Source organism: Vipera berus, assembly GCF_964194415.1.
Source record: "Vipera berus genome assembly, chromosome: 11".
Lineage (NCBI taxonomy): Eukaryota > Metazoa > Chordata > Lepidosauria > Squamata > Viperidae > Vipera > Vipera berus.
In genome coordinates this window covers 15,827,044-15,844,544 of record NC_138214.1, presented here as the reverse complement: position 1 = coordinate 15,844,544, position 17,501 = coordinate 15,827,044, and the positions used below count along the sequence as shown (strand labels likewise).

The following is a 17,501-nucleotide window of genomic DNA, read 5'->3' as shown; positions in this document are numbered from 1 at the left end:
AACATCTCCTAACTCAAAAAGTATTTCCAATTGATGTTGATGATGAATACTTTGCCTCCTGTGTGCAGCCAAAGCCATCTCTATATGCAAACCTGGAGAAAGGATGAGGGGGGACATGATAGCAGTGTTCCAGTATCTCAGGGGCTGCCCCAAAGAAGAGGGAGTCAAGCTATTCTCCAAAGTGCCCGAAGGCAGGACAAGAAGCAACGGATGGAAACTAACCAAACAGAGAAGTAACCTAGAACTAAGGAGAAATTTCCTGAGTTAGAACACTTAAACAGTGGAACAACCTGCCTCCAGAAGTGGTGAATGCTCCAACACTGGAAGTTTTTAAGAAGAGACTAGACAGCCATTTGTCCGAAATGGTGTAGGGTTTCCTTCCTGAGCAGGGGGTTGGACTAGATGACCTCCAAGGTCCCTTCCAACTTCTTCTTCTTCTTCTTCTTCTTCTTCTTCTTCTTCTTCTTCTTCTTCTTCTTCTTCTTCTTCTTCTTCTTCTTCTTCTTCTTCTTCTTCTTCTTCTTCTTCTTCTTATTATTATTATTATTATTATTATTATTATTATTATCATTATTATTATCATCATTATCATTATCATTATCATTATTATACTTTTATTCATAAAGCATGAAACTCAGTCAACTGAACATTCAAATTGACTGGCGCTGATGGTTGACACGGGTTGCTGCCAGCATCCTAGGTATCAACCAGGTATCTCCTTAAAATGTAAGATATTCCGAGTAGCGCAATTTTTTGTAGCTTTCCTGGAGTTATTGCAGGAAGCTGCAATTTCTTGATGTATTTTGCGAAGTTTTTGGACATCGTTCCCAGTGCCCCGATGACAATGGGGATCACTGTTACACATTTCTATTATTATTATTATTATTATTATTATTATTGTTATTGTTATTGTTATTATTATTATTATTATTATTATTATTATTATTATTACTATTATTATTACTATTATTATTACTATTATTATTATTACTATTATTATTACTATTATTATTATTATTATTAATTATTATTATTATTAGTCTGAAACTGCTGACCCCTTATTTTTCCACGTTTTCTTCAAAGCTCTCACTTTACCTCCCCCCCAAAAAAGGAAGGCTGCACGCTGGCGAGCATGCAACACTTTCCAGGAATGATGCAAAATGTTCTTTTACTTTGGCCAGGAAGACTCCCGCATCCATCACGGCTTTAATGTGTCGCAACCAGCCGGAGTTCTCCAGTCCCGTGAGGAAGTCGCTCATCGAAGGAGACTTTGCTTCACACACTAAAAAAGGAAGAGGAGCCAGGGTTTCAGTAAGAGAAAGCCAAGGTAGGTCACAGCTTCTGCATCCACACCAAGACTCCCTGCCAGACCTGCCCGGGTTTGCTCTCTCAGGAAAGCAAGACTCCCATTTAGTGGAAGCAAAGCAACGCTTACTGAAAGAAAATGCTTGCAGCAAAAGCCAGGCGGAATCTGGTAGTTCACACGCAAAATGCAAAGCTATTCTTTCTCACTCCCAGTCCCTCCACCCACGGCTAGTCCCCTGGCCAGCCGAGGCAATGCCGGTGAGGTATTTGGAGAAGCACCGAGGGGCAAAACTGGTAACCTTCCATTCTCAGGACAAACATCCTTGAAGATCCTGGTACCAGCCGGGCTGGTGATCTGGCCTTTTTCTGTTGTCCCGTCCCCCCCTCCCCATTTCCCACCATTAGACACACAGGCGTGGATTGCCCCAAATTGCCCTCCCTCCTTCCTTCCCCTTTGATAACAGGAGCCCAGCGAAGTGCCAGGTTGACGATGGAGATCCCGACATTCCCCTTGGGCACGGGTCGGCAACCCGCGGCTCTGGAGCCGCATGTGGCTCTTTCAGCCTTTGCCCCGCAGCTTCCAGTCGACAAGCTGACAAGCTTATTGGGCATGGCTCCTGCCTTTGCTGCGTCTCAGCAGGAAGCAGCAGAAAGCAGCAGCGTTCTCTCTCGCTCTCTCTCTGACACACACACACACACACACACACACACACACACACACACACTCACACTGAGTGTTGGAAAAGGACTGGCAGACCAAAGTCAGGAGAGCCAGCCCAATAAGAATGTGTGTCAGCTTGTCCGAGAACAGCGTGAAGCCAGCTTGCCAGGTGAGCAGAAGATCGGAGAAAAGGGGGGAGAGAGAGAGAGAGGGAGGGACAGAAAGAGAAGGAGAGAGAGGGAGGGAGAGAGGGAGAGAGAGGGAGAAAGGGGGAGAGAGAGAGAGAGAGAGAGAGAGAGAGAGAGAGAGAGAGAGAGAGAACAGCAGCCTGTATTTCTTTTTAATTAAACGCTTCAAGCAAGCTCCCCCTCTTGTGTGCACGCGCATGCATGCACGAGTTTTGCGGCTCCCAGTGTTTGTTTTTTCTCTCTGGGAAACGGGTTCAAGTGGTTCTTTGAGTGTTTAAGGTTGCCAACCTCTGCCCTTGGGGATCTCTCCCCCACAGTACAGATAGTCCTTCTCTTACAACTATTCATTTAGCAAATGTTCGAAGTTACAACGGCATGGAAAAAAGTGACTTAACACCGTTTTTCACACTTATGACCATTGCAGCATCCTCATGTGATCAAAATTCGGACGCTGGGCACCTGGCACGTATCTATGACGGTCACAATGTCCGGTGTGTGTGTGTGTGTGTGTGTTTGTGTGTGTGTGTGTGTCATGCGATTGCCATTTATAAGCTTCCCAGCCAATATCCAACAAGCAAAGTCACTGGGGAAAGCCAGATTCGCTGAACGAGCAATGATTCATTTAGCAACAGCAGCGATTCGTTTAACTGGCAAAACAGATCGGAAAATGGGGCGAAACCCACTTAACTGTCACACTTAAGCAACAGAAATCTGGGGCTCAGCTGCGGTTGTAAAGCTGAAGACCACCTGTATTACAATTTAAGTAACAAACCAGGATTTATTTATAATGCATCACTGCATCACTGTCACACCGAAGTGGTTCAGTCAACACACACCAGGCTGTATTTACATTCCCAATAAAAAAAATAAAACCTTCCTTCCGGGTGGCTTATCACTGCAAAGCACAATGCCTGCTAGGAAGTCAGGAACAAGCCAAGGACGCAGGTCAGGGGTTTAGTCTACTCAAGTCTCCCATTCAGAAGTTCCACGCGGGTCTGCTTAAGCAGGCAACGAAAAAAGCACATCCTACCTTCCAGGAGTTTTTGCAGGCTGCTCCTCATCACGTGGATGTTTTCAATGCCGATGAATTTAAAACGGATGCATTCGTAATTATCCACATTCTCGTAGCCCTTTCCAGCGGCTCGGTTGGCCATGGCGTTCAACTAGGAAAACCCAAGGAAATTTTATTTATTTCTGGGCACATTTGCTGCTCCAATCGTATTTATTAGAGCTGGCTTACCTAGTCTGTTCTGTCAGCTGAGGATAAAAAAAGATGCATACATATGAAACCACCACCCCCCCCCCCAAAAAAAATTACTACTCTATGCCACAGACGGTAATCAAACTCAATTCAAGCAGAGCACCGCACTCCAAGAGGGAAAACCTCACTGGGTCTCTGTCCCCGGGGCCTGTTCAAGCTTAAATCTCTCCTAAATCCCAGGAAAGTTAGAACTGTAGGGATCTCTGGAGGGGATCCTGCTATAGATAAGGGGGAAGGAGTCCCATTGGAGGTCTTCTAATCCAACCCCCTGCTTGAGTGGGAGACCTTATATATTATTCCACACAAATGCTGTCCAATCTCTTCTTGAAAACCTCCAAGGATGGAGCACCCACAACTTCATGAGGCAAGCCGTTCCATTGGTTAACTGTTCAAATTGTTAGGAAAACTCTCCTTAGTTCTAGATTGGATCTCTCTTTAATGATCTTCCAACCATTACTTCTAGACTAGACCAGACTAGACTAGACTAGAGCTGGAAGGGACCCTGGAGGTCTTCTAGTCCAGCCCCCTGCTCAAGCAGGAGAACCTGTACCATTTCAGACAAGTGACTGTCTAGTCCAGGGGTAGGCAACCTTGGCTCTTTGATGACATGAACCGACTCCCTGCATTGGCTTCCCGAATCGCCTGGAGTTGAAGTCCATGAGTCATCAAAGAGCCAAGGTTGCCTACCCCTGGTCTAGTCTAAACAGTTCCCACCAACATTCATCGTACACTTTAGCCTCTAGTCCCCTAATCATTCTTGATGCTCTTTTCTGCCCTCTTTCTAGAATCTCAACATCTTTTTTAAAAAACACGGTGACCAAAACTGGATGCAGTATTCCACGTGTGGCCTTACCGAGGCATTATAAAGTGGCACTAACACTTCACGTGATCATGGTTCTATCCCTCTCTTAATGCAGCCTAGCACTGTGTTGGCTTTTTTGGCAGCTGCAGCACACGGCTGGCTCACACTTAAGTGGTTGTCCACTAATTGTTCGCATGTTCCCTGCCATAGAAGCAACCTAGAACTAAGGAGAAACTTCCTGACAGTTAGAACAACTAACCAGTGGAACAACCTGCCTCTAGAAGCTGTGAATGCTCCAACACTGGAAGTTTTTAAGAAGAGACTGGACAGCCATTTGTCTGAAATGGTATAGGGTTTCCTGCCTTAGCAGGGGGTTGGACTAGATGACCTCCAAGGTCCCTTCCAACTACTACTACTACTACTTCTTCTTCTTCTTCTTCTTCTTCTTCTTCTTCTTCTTATTATTATTATTATTATTATTATTATTATTATTATTATTATTATTATTATTATTATTATTATTATTTACTTGCTGTATGAATCCTTCACCATGTTTAAATGTTAAAGCCTTGCACAAATTTACTCTCTTTTTCCCCACGTCCTGAAAAGGCAGCTAATGAAGAAAAATAAAACAGACAAACCCAAAGCAAACTTTAGGGCAACTTTTCCCAAATCTAGCACCCTCTGGAAGGGTTAGGTTAGCGATTTTCAGAATTCCCAGCCAGGACGCCAGTTAGGGCAGAGCCATGACTTTCAGATCAGCCACCTAACCATGATCCCGCTTTGGACTGAGCACCAAATATTCAGAAGAGCAACGAAGGCACCAGACTGACGAAACAAATTAACTGAACTTTAAAATGTCTCTTCCACCCTTTTAAGGATGGTGTCCTATGGACCGAGCCAAACTCAGCATCGAAGCTGTAAATCAGGGATGTCCAACCTTGGCAACTTTAGCACCTCTGGACTTCAACTCCCAGAATTCCCTGGCATCCACGCGGGCTGGCGAATTCTGGGAGTTGAAGTCCACAAATCTTAAAGCTTGGACACCCCTGCTGTAAATTAAGCCAACCTCCAGAGAAGACGTACCTTTGGCCTTGTGTCTACCACGTACATGAACCGACTCCCTGCATTGGCTTCCCGAATCGCCTGGAGCAGCTGTTCGTCTTCCAGGCAGCGAGTGCTAAATCCAGACAAAGGCTGGCTGCACCTGCAGATGGCGGCCTGAAATACAAAGGAGGTATGGAGTGTTAACAGGTGAGACATTCAGAACTGGGCACTCATGTATCTGCTCTTCCTTTTCAACTTGGATGCAACTCTTGCAAGGCTCCCGAGAGGTGTGTCCATGGGGCTGCGTGAATATCAGAAATAACGTTTGGGATAAACTAGTGGCTCAGTGGGTTAGGACGCTGAGCTTGTCGATCAGAAGGTCGGCAGTTTGGCGGGTCGAATCCCGAGTGCCGTGTAACAGAGTGAGCGCCTGTTACTCGTCCCAGCTTCTGCCAACCTAGCAGTTCGAAAGCACGTAAAAAATGCAAGTAGAAAAATAGGGACCACTACGGTGGGAAGGTAACAGTGTTCCGTGCGCCTTTGGCGTCTAGTCATGCCGGCCACATGACCACGGAGACGTCCTCGGACAAGCGCTGGCTCTTTGGCTTTGAAACGGAGATGAGCACTGGCCCCTAGAGTCGGAAACGACTAGCACACATGTGCGGGGGAACCTTTACCTTTACTAGTGCAATTTGGAAAGAGGCTATACAGTTTGAAATGCTCCTTGGACTGGACCCCGGGCAGTCCTTGACTTACAGCCATTTCTTTTAGCGAACACTCCAAGTTACAACAGCAGTGGAAAAAAGTGACATGGCCATTTTTCACACAACCACTGCAGCTTCCCCAAAACGTGGGCTCTGGGCAACCCAGTGTGTATTTATGATGACTGGACCGTGTGATTCGCTTAACAGCCACCGTGACTGGCTTAACTGTGGCAAAAAAAAGATTGCAAAATTGGGTAACAGCCTTGCTTTGGTAACGGAAATTCTTGTCCCAACTTGTCAAGGACTACCTGTGTCTCCCAACCCATCATGGGAGGCTTCAAATAAATTTCTACATACAGGTCCTCTCTTTTTGGAGGAGGCGTGATCACTTTGCTTTCTCCTTATTTTGCTGCTTCATCACCTTGCGTTTATTTGCCATCGATATGGCCAAACCGCTGAGAAAGGAATGCAAGCGAACCAAAGAATGCTAAAGGGAAATTTCCCCCAGAATTTTTAAAATCCATTCGCAAAGTCATTTTGTCCAGCCTTGAGGTGAGAACACTACAGAGACAATGTAGCTGGCAACTCAACAGCTCAGCGCTTTATTCCACAATAAGAACCGGCCCCTCAATCAGCCAAGTAATAAAAGAAATGATCTGCTCCGAGCTATTTCCCTCGGGTTCAAAAAGCTGAGATTAGCAGAGATGAGATGTAATTAGTCGAAGACTGCCTTGCCTAACTCATTTTGAGGATTGGAAAAAGAAAAAAAAAGAAAAAAAGCAGAGGATGCCTTTTTAGGCTGCTCTAAATGGAAAGTCGCCATCTAGATCTTCACAAAATTGAACCTGATGGCACGTATTCCCCTAAGATCCAACGAAGGGAGTTGCGGCAATCAGCAGAAAGGTTTAGCAGTCAACTGCCCTCCCCAAAATCCAGGGGCCATACAGAACGTCGGACCCAGCTGGATTCCAAATACTTGCATGCATTAAAAGACACGCAGCCTAACAGGGTATCTTCCAAGTGCTGGCTGTGTTTTTTAACACGTACAGGTGGCCTTGAACCCAGCGCTGCAAAACTTTATGTTGGATTCAGAAAAGGCCCTCTAGAACAGTGAAGGCGAACCTTTAGAGAGCGAGTGCCCAAAACCCGCCCTGGAACCCTGGTGGAGCAGTGGGCTGATGCCTCCTTAAGTAACACCAGCTGCCTGCAATTAGTGCAGGTTCGAGTCCCACCAGGCTCAAGGTTGACTCAGCCTTCCATCCTTCCGAGGTAGGTAAAATGAGGACCCAGATTGTTGGGGGCAATAAGATGACTTTGTAATAATGCCGCTGGGGGGGGGGCGAAAGCCCTAATAAGCAGGCATATACATAGAATGAAGGCCATTGCTAAGCACATTTGATTTGTGCTTAGATTGTAAGCCGCCCTGAGTCTTCGGAGAAGGGCGGGATATAAATGGGATTAAAATAAAAATAAAATAACACCCCCCCCACCTTGCCCTGCACCCCACCCCACCCTAACCCCACCCCAGCCACCTGCAGGGCCACTCATCGCCTCCACGGCCCACTGCAGATCACCCAGGCGGCACAGCAGTACCATGGCAGCCATGCAATCCACCTGCATCCCACAGCATCAGCTGCATGCGACAGGGCATGAGGGTGGAATCTCGACCCGCCCGACAGGCTGCCATGTCCTTGGCTGTGCTGCTCCTTGCGGGCTGCGCATGGGGGCGACTCTCCTCCAGGGGGGGTTGCTGGTGAGGAGGGGGCTGCGGGGGGGCAGGGCTGAGGTGATGGCATGCATGCCCACAGAGAGGAGTCTGAGTGCCGCCTCTGGCACACATGCCATAGGTTCACCACCATTGCTGTTTTAACTTGTTGCAGCTGCTTTAACCATGGAGAAAATGAGATGGCTGCTTTAATGAGACCTCCCCCCCTTTTGGGGGGCTGTCTTTAAACCAGTTTTTGACTCCTGGCAACTGCACAGAGTAGTCCCCTGCAGTTTTGATGGCAACATTTTTTGGAAATGGTTTGCCCCTGGTTCTTTCCCAGAATTGAGAGAATGACTGAGTCAGGGTAACCCATCTGGCTGTGTGCCTAAGGCAGTGCTAGAACTCCTGCTCTCCCACTTTCTAGCCCAGGGGTCTTCAAACTTGGCCCTTTTATGATTTGTGGACTTTAACTCCCAGAATTCTGGGAGTTGAAGTCCACAAGTCATAAAAGGGCCACATTTGAAGACCTCCTGTTCTAGCCCAATGCTTTACTAGCTACATGAAACTGAGTCATAGATGTTGCATTTAAACTCCTGGATACTTCCAGACTTGCAAGATTCTGTTAACGTGACCTTACAAGAATGTTACCTATTTCCCTTATTCTCAAATGCACGATCTCCCAGACAAAGTACGGTTTTCAAAAGGTACCCCTTTCCACAGAGGGACGACTGAAAGCATCCTGTCGTGTTGTATTGCTGTGTGGTTTGGAGGTATGACTGTTTCGGACAGGAAGGCTGTGCAGAGAGTGTTGAGGACAGCAGAAAAGATTACTGTAAGTTCACTTCCTTCTATCCAGGACACGGCACAGAAGCGATGCTTGAATAGGGTCCGCAGGATTGTCCTGGGAAGCTACACATCCTCCGCATGATTGTTTTCTTTGTTGCCTTCTGGGAAGGGGCTTTGTGTGTGTGTGTGTATTTATATCATTTGTATATCTTATGTGCATGTACTGTATGTGTAAGGGCATCAGAATTTCATTTTTTAATGTGTGTTAGTGTGTTCACAGAAAAACAACAATATATCTTATCTTGCCTTGCCTTGCCTTATCTTATATCTTATCTTATATGTTTTCTTATATCTTATACCTTATATCTTATCTTGCCTTGCCTTATATCTTATCTTATATGTTCTCTTATCTTATACCTTATATCTTATCTTGCCTTGCCTTGCCTTATCTTATCTCTTATCTTCTCTATCTTATCTTCTCTTATATCTTATATCTTCTCTTATATCTTCTCTTCTCATCTTATATCTTATCTTATTTTGCCTTGCCTTATCTTGCCTTGCCTTACCTTATCTTATCTTACCTTATCTCTTATCTTATCTTATATCTTATCTTCTCTTCTCTTATCTTCTTACCCTGTTAAACAATGTGACTTTCACTGCTTGTAAGCTGGGAGGAAAAAAAGCAAACAAAACACAGGTTGACTAACGTTATTCTCTTTGTAGAGGTAGGAAAGCACAGGTATCCGACCTCGGCTTCGAAACTTCGCGCTTCCCAAGACCATCGCCCTAGCAGCGGCTTTAGGCACGACCAGTTCCCGGGAGTAGGTGCTGCAAATCTAGGACGAAGAGATGGAGAAAACTATCTTCAGTTATTTACTGAGGGTCTCTTCACTTGCGAAACCGTTTCTTACAGATTTACAGTTCAGCCGAGCTGCGTTACAGGTAGTCCTCGACTTCACGACCCTTTGTTTTAACAACCAATTACAAAGGGGCTGAAAAAGGCACTTAAAACCATCACACTTACAGCCTTCCTAGCATTCCCCACAGTCACGTGACTGCAATTTGAGTGCTTGGCAACCGGAATGCATTCACGATGGCTGGTTGTAGCATCCCCAAATGGGTCACGTGAACGCTGCTGGCAACTTTCCCCGGGGGGGGGGGGGTTTCTGACAAGCAAAATCATGGACTCGCTTAAGGATTGCACAATTCGCTCTTAAGAAACGGTAAAATGGGGTGTGACTCGCTTAATGAAGTTCTGTTCTCAGTTGTGGTCCGTAAGTCGAGGACTACCTGCAGACTCACCTGGCCTAGATAGCAGACCCAAAGCAGATGCAAGCTCACCTCGTAATCCTTGTTGACGTTGCTAATTTCCCAGGAGCTGCTCTCGATGCCCATCCGCAGGTAATCTGCTTTGACATCTATCGACTTCCAGCCTGTTTCTCGGCTGCCTTCAGGCGTTTTGGGATTGTAAGAGAAGGCGTAAAGTTCTTCGGGTTTCACTAAAGGACAAAAAGCAATTTTGAAAGGCAAAAACCAGCCATTTGGGCCTCTGAGACTAAATCTTAACCACTGCCTCTGCATACAATGATATTACAGGTATTCTAGTTCTATTTGTGTTTTACTGAATTTGCATCTAACATATCCTGCAGATTTTAAAAAAAATAAACCTAGAAGGTTACTAAGCCCCCAAAACAATTCACAAGAACCCTTTTGGCTACGGCAGATCAAACTACAAGCAGCCATTTTGTTATTAGTTTTTTTCCAATAAAAATGTCTATGCACAGTTGTTTAAAGATACTGTTGCTTAGAACTAACCGAAGAACGGAATAACAAAGTTGTAAGGGACCTTGAAGGTCTTCTAATCCAACCCCATGCCCAAGTAAGAAACCCTATACTATTTCAGACAAGTGGCTGTCCAGTCTCTTCTTAAAAGCCTCCAGGGATTGGAGTACTCACAACTTCCGAAGGCAAGCCGTTCCAATTTCTTAGTTCTAGCTTGCTTCTCTCCTTGATTAGTTTCCATTGTTTCTTGTCCTGCCCTCAGGTGCTTTAGAAAATAAGTTGAGCCCCTCTTCTTTGTGGCAGCCCCTCAAATACTGGAATGCTGCTATCATGCCACTCCTAGTCCTTCTTCTCTCTAGACTAAAGGTAAAGGTTCCCCCGCACATGCGTGCTAGTCGTTTCTGACTCTAGGGGCCGGTGCTCATCTCCGTTTCAAAGCCGAAGAGCCAGCGTTTGTCCGAGGACATCTCCATGGTCATGTGGCCGGCATGACTAGACGCCAAAGGCGCACGGAACGCTGTTACCTTCCCACCGTAGTGGTCCCTATTTTTCTACTTGCATTTTTACGTGCTTTCGAACTGCTAGGTTGGCAGAAGCTGGGACGAGTAACAGGCGCTCACTCTGTTACGTGGCACTCGGGATTCGACCCGCCAAACTGCCGACCTTCTGATCGACAAGCTCAGCGTCCTAACCCACTGAGCCACCACGTCCCATCTCTCTAGACTGTTGTTGTTGTTAGTTGCGAAGTCGTGTCCGACCCATCGCGACCCTATGGACAATGTTCCTCCAGGCTTTCCTGTCCTCTACCATCTTCTGGAGTCCATTTAAGCTCACGCCTGCTGCTTCAGTGACTCCATCCAGCCACCTCATTCTCTGTCGTCCCGTTCTTCCATTGCCCTCAATCTTTCCCAGCATTAGGCTCTTCTCCAGTGAGTCCTTCCTCCTCATTAGGTGGCCAAAGTATTTGAGTTTTAGCTTCAGGAGCTGGCCTTCTAAACAGCAGTCAGGGTTGATCTCCTCTAGGACTGACCGGTTTGATCGCCTTGCAGTCCAAGGGACTCGCAGGAGTTTTCTCCAGCACCAGAGTTCAAAGGCCTCAATTCTTTTGCGCTCAGCCTTTCTTATGGTCCAACTTTCACTGCCATACATTGCAACTGGGAAGACCATAGCCTTGACTATACGCACTTTTGTAGACAGGGTGATGTCTCTGCTTTTTAGTGTGCTGTCTAGATTTGCCATGGCTTTCCTCCCGAGGAGCAAGCGTCTTTTAATTTCTTGACTACAGTCCCCATCTGCAGTGATCTTGGAGCCCAGGAAAATAAAATCTGTCACTACCTCCATTTCTTCCCCATCTATTTGCCAGGAATTGAGAGGGCCGGATGCCATGATCTTGGTTTTCTTAATGTTTAGTTTCAACCCAACTTTTGCACTCTCCTTCTTCACTTGCAACAAGAGACTCTTCAGTTCCTCTTCACTTTCTGCCATTAGAGTGGTATCATCTGCATATCTTAGGTTGTTGATATTTCTTCCAGCAATCTTAATTCCAACTTTTGATTCATCTAGCCCTGCCTTTCTCATGATGTGCTCTGCATATAAGTTAAATAGGCAAGGCGACAGTATACAGCCTTGCCGGACTCCTTTCCCAATTTGGAACCAATCAGTGGTTCCGTGTCCAGTTCTCACTGTTGCTTCTTGGCCCGCATATAGGTTTCTCAAGAGACAAATAAGATTTTCTGGTACTCCCATCTCTTTAAGAACTTGCCACAGTTTGTTATGATCCACACAATCAAAGGCTTTAGCATAGTCAATGAAGCAGAAGTAGATGTTTTTCTGGAACTCTCTAGCTTTCTCCATGATCCAGCGTATGTTGGCTATTTGATCTCTAGTTCCTCTGCCTCTTCGAAATCCTGCCTGTACTTCTGGTAGTTCTCGATCCACATACTGCTGGAGTCTAGCTTGTAGGATTTTAAGCATAACTTTACTAGCATGAGAAATGAGTGCAATGGTGCGATAGTTTGAACATTCTTTGGCACTGCCTTTCTTTGGAATTGGAATGTAAACTGATCTTTTCCAATCCTGTGGCCACTGTTGAGTTTTCCAAATTTGCTGGCAAATTGAGTGTAGCACTTTTACTGCATCGTCTTTTAAGATTTTGAATAGCTCAGCTGGAATACTGTCACCTCCACTCGCTTTGTTGTTGCTCAGCTTTTCTAAGGCCCACTTCACTTCACATTCTAGGATGTCTGGCTCGAGGTCAGTGACCACCTCATTGTGATTATCAGGGACGTTAAGCTCATTCTTGTATAGTTCTTCTGTGTAATTTTGCCATCTCTTCTTAAACTCTTCTGCCTCTGTTAGGTCCCTGCCATTTTGGTCCTTTATCATGCCCATTTTTGCATTGAACGTTCCCTTCATCTCTCCAATTTTCTTGAAAAGATCTCTGGTCCTCCCTATTCTATTGTTTTCTTCTATTTCTTTGCACTGTTCATTTAAGAAGGCATTCTTATCTCTTCTAGCTATTCTCTGGAATTCTGCATTCAATTGGGCGTATCTTTCTTTTTCTCCCTTGCCTTTTGCTTCCCTCCTTTCCTCAGCTATTTGCAAAGCTTCCTCAGACAGCCATTTTGCTTTCTTGCATTTCTTTTTCTTTGGGATGGTTTTGGTTGCTACCTCTTGTACAATGTTGCGAACCTCTGTCCATAGTTCTTCAGGCACCCTGTCTATCAGATCTAATTCCTTAAATCTATTTGTCACCTCTACTGTATATTCAACGGGGATATGATTTAATTCATACCTGACTGGCCTGGTGCTTTTCCCTACTTTCTTCAGTTTAAGCCTAAACTTTGCAACAAGAAGCTCATGGTCTGAGCCACAGTCAGCTCCTGGTCTTGTTTTTACTGACTGTATAGAGCTTCTCCATCTTTGGCTGCAGAGCATATAGTCAATCTGATTTCTGTGTTGACCGTCTGGTGATGTCCATGTGTAGAGCCGTCTCTTGGGTTGTTGGAAAAGAGTGTTTGCTATGACCATCGTATTCTCTTGACAAAATTCTATCAGCCTGTGCCCTGCTTCATTTTGTACTCCAAGGCCAAACTTGCCTGTTATTCCGGTTATCTTTTGGCTTCCTACTTTAGCATTCCAATCCCCCATGATGATAAGGACATCATTTTTTGGTGTTAGTTCTATAAGGTGCTGTAGGGCTTCATAGAACCGGTCAATTTCATCCTCTTCAGCACTGGTGGTTGGGGCATAGACTTGGACTACTGTGATATTGAATGGCTTGCCTTGGATTCGAACTGAGATCATTCTGTCATTTTGAGGATTGTATCCCAGTATTGCTTTTCCTACTCTTTTATTGACTATGAAGGCTACTCCATTTCTTCTGAGGGATTCTTGCCCGCAGTAGTATACCTGATGGTCATCTGAATTAAATTCACCCATTCCTGTCCATTTTAGTTCGCTGATACCTAAGATGTCGATGTTCAGTCTTGTCATCTCTTGTTTGACCACGTCCAGCTTGCCTTGATTCATGGATCTTACATTCCAGGTTCCTATGGAGAAAAAATCTTTACAGCATCGGACTTTCCTTTCACCACCAGACATATCCACAGCTGAGCGTCCTTTCGGCTTTGGCTCAGTCGCTTCATTCTTTCTGGCGCTACTAGTACTAGCCCTCTGCTCTTCCCCAGTAGCATATTGGACGCCTTCCGACCTGAGGGGCTCATCTTCCAGCGTCATATCGTTTTGCCTTTTGGTACTGTCCATAGGGTTTTCATGGCAAAGATACTGGAGTGGGTTGCCATTTCCTTCTCCAGTGGATCACGTTTTGTCAGAACTCTCTGCTATGACCTGTCCGTCTTGGGTGGCCCTGCACGGCATAGCTCATAGCTTCATTGAATTACGCAAGCCCCTTCGCCACGACAAGGCAGTAATCCATGAAGGGGCTCTCTAGACTAGCCAAGCCCAAATCCTGCAACCGTTCTTCATTACTTTTAGCCTCCAGCCCTCTAATCATCTTTGTTGCTCTTCTCTGCACTCTTTCCAGTGTCTCGACATCTTTTGCATCATGTGGTGACCAAAACTGGATGCAGTATTCTAAGGGTGGCCTTACTAAGGCTTTTTAAAGCAGTACTAATACTTTTCAAGTGATCGTGATTCTATCCCTCTGTTAATGCAACCTCAGTTGCAATTAGATTAGACTTTGAGACACTCTTTGCAATCCTTTTTGAATAAATAAGAGACTTAAAAATATGTTTCCGGTTGATAAGACTGGAAAACTGAACAAGACAGGGGAAGCATGCCCAGGTTTTATGGCTTCTGGGATTCTGGCCTTGCAATCAAACCTTGTGATAGGTTTGGGGTTCTGATGGGTGAGCTCTCCGGTCCCTTCTGAAAACTGTAATCAATAATTCATCTTTGCCAACTCTCCCGGTAGCAAGCTCTTAAAGGAAAAAGAATTGGATGAAGGAGACCAGGTACCCAGCAGGTCATCATCCTCAGCTGTCAATCAGCTGCTAGAAAATAATAAGGGATTAGGTGTTTGGCTGATGAAAGATCCAAGGGAGTTTTCTGGAGAAGCTGAATCAGAATGGCACCGAGGGAATGGGAGCTAGACAAAAGAAAAGGTTACACTTTGCTAAGACAGGCAAGAAGTTTGCAATTTCTTCACACACACACACACACACACACACACACACACATAACCAGGCATAAAATGGGCAGCTTCTGGTAGCTAAAGGCCACAGGAAACATTTTGAGTCACAAGAGACGGTGATGCAAAATGAAGCACTGATTTTCTGGTTTTCGTTCTGGCATCGTGAGGCTGCCTTTTTCTCCTACTGAGCAGAGTTAAAAGAGTTTTGGAAATGCAGTTTTCAAGGATTAAAAATACCGTGGGGGAAAATCCAAGGATGGGCAGAGACGGGTCTCAAGGGACACGAGCCAGGCCGCAGAGGGACAACGATAAGACTTTATTTAAAATCTAACGGGCAGCTTAAACCCAACACTGACTGGACTGCTGTTCGTGGAAACGATTATTAAAGGAGTATTAAAACCCAACCCCTGGAACAGCCATCAAAGCTGAAATAACTTAGGCTCACTTTGCAGCTTACAAGCTCTCTATCTGTGGCCAACACCCGTCTTTTATGCCAGGCCTAGAGAAGTAGCAGCCTATCAAAGACCACTTGCACACCTTCACATCGTGATATCTATTTAGTTTATTAGATTTTTATCTCATCTTTATTATTTTATAATTCATTCAAGGCGGCAAACACATCCGGAACTCATTCCTCGTCCCGTTTTCCCCATAACAACAACCCTATGAGGTGGGTTGGGCTGAGAGACAGAGTGAATGGCCCAAGGTCACCCAGCCGGCTTTCATACCTACGGCAGGACTAGAACTCACTGTCTCCTGGTGATTGGTCCAAACTGGCTTTCATGTCTAGGAGAAACTACAACTCACAATCTCTTGGTGATTAGCCCAAATCACCCAGCCAGCTTTCACACCTAAGGTGCGACTAGAACTCAGAGTCTCCTGGTTTCTAGGCCGGTACCTTAACCGTAACTTTTATTAATAAAATAATAAAAGGCCCTTTTCTCTTCCACCTTCTCCCGTGCCTAGCTTTCCTCCCTAGCGCTCCGAAGTCCCAGCATCCAGCACCAAAAATGCTTGGATCCTGCTAACCTCTTGCTAGAATCAAAAAACCCAGAGCAAGTGGGTCTAACCCCTTTCAGCAGAGTCTGGGAAAAGCGCTGCTCCCCGGGGGAAAGAGGCATTTAAAAGTCAGGGAAAACAAACGGGCCGCTACTGCATAACAGCCCTGGAACAGGAAGCAAACGGACTGTGCACCACACACACACACACACACACACCTGGTTGGGAGAGTTTCAGCAAAGAGGTATAGACTTCGTGACAGTCTCGTTCTTGCACCATCAGAAAGCAAGCTACGCGGAAGTTCTTGCAACGGATTTGCAACTGGCATCCGGAGGCACTCAGGGGTAGCTTCTCCACGGTAGCTATGTGGTGGTGGAGGATCTAAAGGAAACAAGAAAACAAGTTCCAACGAGCAAACCCAACCAAGCAAACCTCTTGAGCAGTGGTGGGGTACATATACGTGAACAACCGGTGCTCTGTTGTAGATGGCCGCTTCCGGAAGTCCATTCTGGGCCTGGGCAACAAAATATTAGCTACCGGTTCTGCCGAAGGGGTGCGAACCGGCTGAATCTCACCACTGCCTCTGCGGCTTTTCAGGCTCGAAATGCAAAACTTTACTGAGTACGCCCTATTGGCACATATGAAGGTAAAACCAGCTCTGACCAGACCCCACCCAGGTCACTATAGTAAAAGCATGGATTTCTTCCTCCTCTTCCCGTGTCAGGTCACGTTGCCCAATCAAGATATTGCAATCTATTGTTGTGAGAAAGCACTTCTGGATCTGGCCAGACTCCTGGCGATTGACCTTGGTTCCCACAGTCTGCTTCCTTAATCTTCCAAGTTTGCACTCCAAACCTTCTCTCTCCACGGACTCGTTGGCAAGTTTTGAGGCAACGTCCGTCGCACCATTAAGGCTGGCCTTCCAGCCTTGACGAAAAGCAAAGGGGGGTGGGGCGGTGGGTGGGGGTCAACTACGAACCTTCCTGTGGCTAAAAATAGCAAAAGTCAATGGAGGTGGTCCTCAACGTATGACCACAATTAAGCCCAAAACTTTTGTTGCTAAGCAAGGCAATTGTTAAAGTGGATCTGGCCACATTTGACAACTTTGCTTGCCACGGTGAAGTGAAACACCGCAGCTGTTAGGGTTAATAAGAGCCTTGGTGGAGCAGTGGGCTAATGCCTCCTTAAGTAACACCAGCTGCCTGCAATTAGTGCAGGTTCGAGTCCCACCAGGCTCAAGGTTGACTCAGCCTTCCATCCTTCCGAGGTAGGTAAAATGAGGACCCAGATTGTTGGGGGCAATTAAGCTGACTTTGTAATAATGCCGCTTGGGGTGTGTGTGTGAAAGCCCTAATAAGCAGGCATATACATAGAATGAAGGCTACTGCTAAGCTTGTAAGCCGCCCTGAGTCTTCGGAGAAGGGCGGGATATAAATGGAATTAAAATAAAAATAAAAAAATAATAATAACATGGCTGTTAAATGACTCTGGCTTCCCCACGGACTTTGCTTCTCAGGCCACAAAAGGGGACCACGTGACCCAAGAGGACCCTGCAAGTGTCAAAAATATGAGCCAGTTGCCAAGCATCCGAATTTTGATGACGG

The 17,501-nt window shown here is 45.8% G+C and overlaps 1 protein-coding gene across 1 annotated transcript in view; it reads right to left on the bottom strand.

Moving 5' to 3' along the window:
• Positions 1–17,501, bottom strand: part of MTMR8 (myotubularin related protein 8) — a 51,671-nt gene that overhangs the window by 17,434 nt on the left and 16,736 nt on the right. The window contains exons 3-8 of the mRNA XM_081336692.1: positions 16,116–16,278; positions 9,804–9,961; positions 9,170–9,298; positions 5,304–5,438; positions 3,185–3,317; positions 1,173–1,282 (exon numbers count right to left, since the gene is read on the bottom strand). Coding sequence (XP_081192818.1) covers positions 1,173–1,282; positions 3,185–3,317; positions 5,304–5,438; positions 9,170–9,298; positions 9,804–9,961; positions 16,116–16,278 — 828 coding nt within the window. The remainder of the gene's footprint in view (positions 1–1,172; positions 1,283–3,184; positions 3,318–5,303; positions 5,439–9,169; positions 9,299–9,803; positions 9,962–16,115; positions 16,279–17,501) is intronic.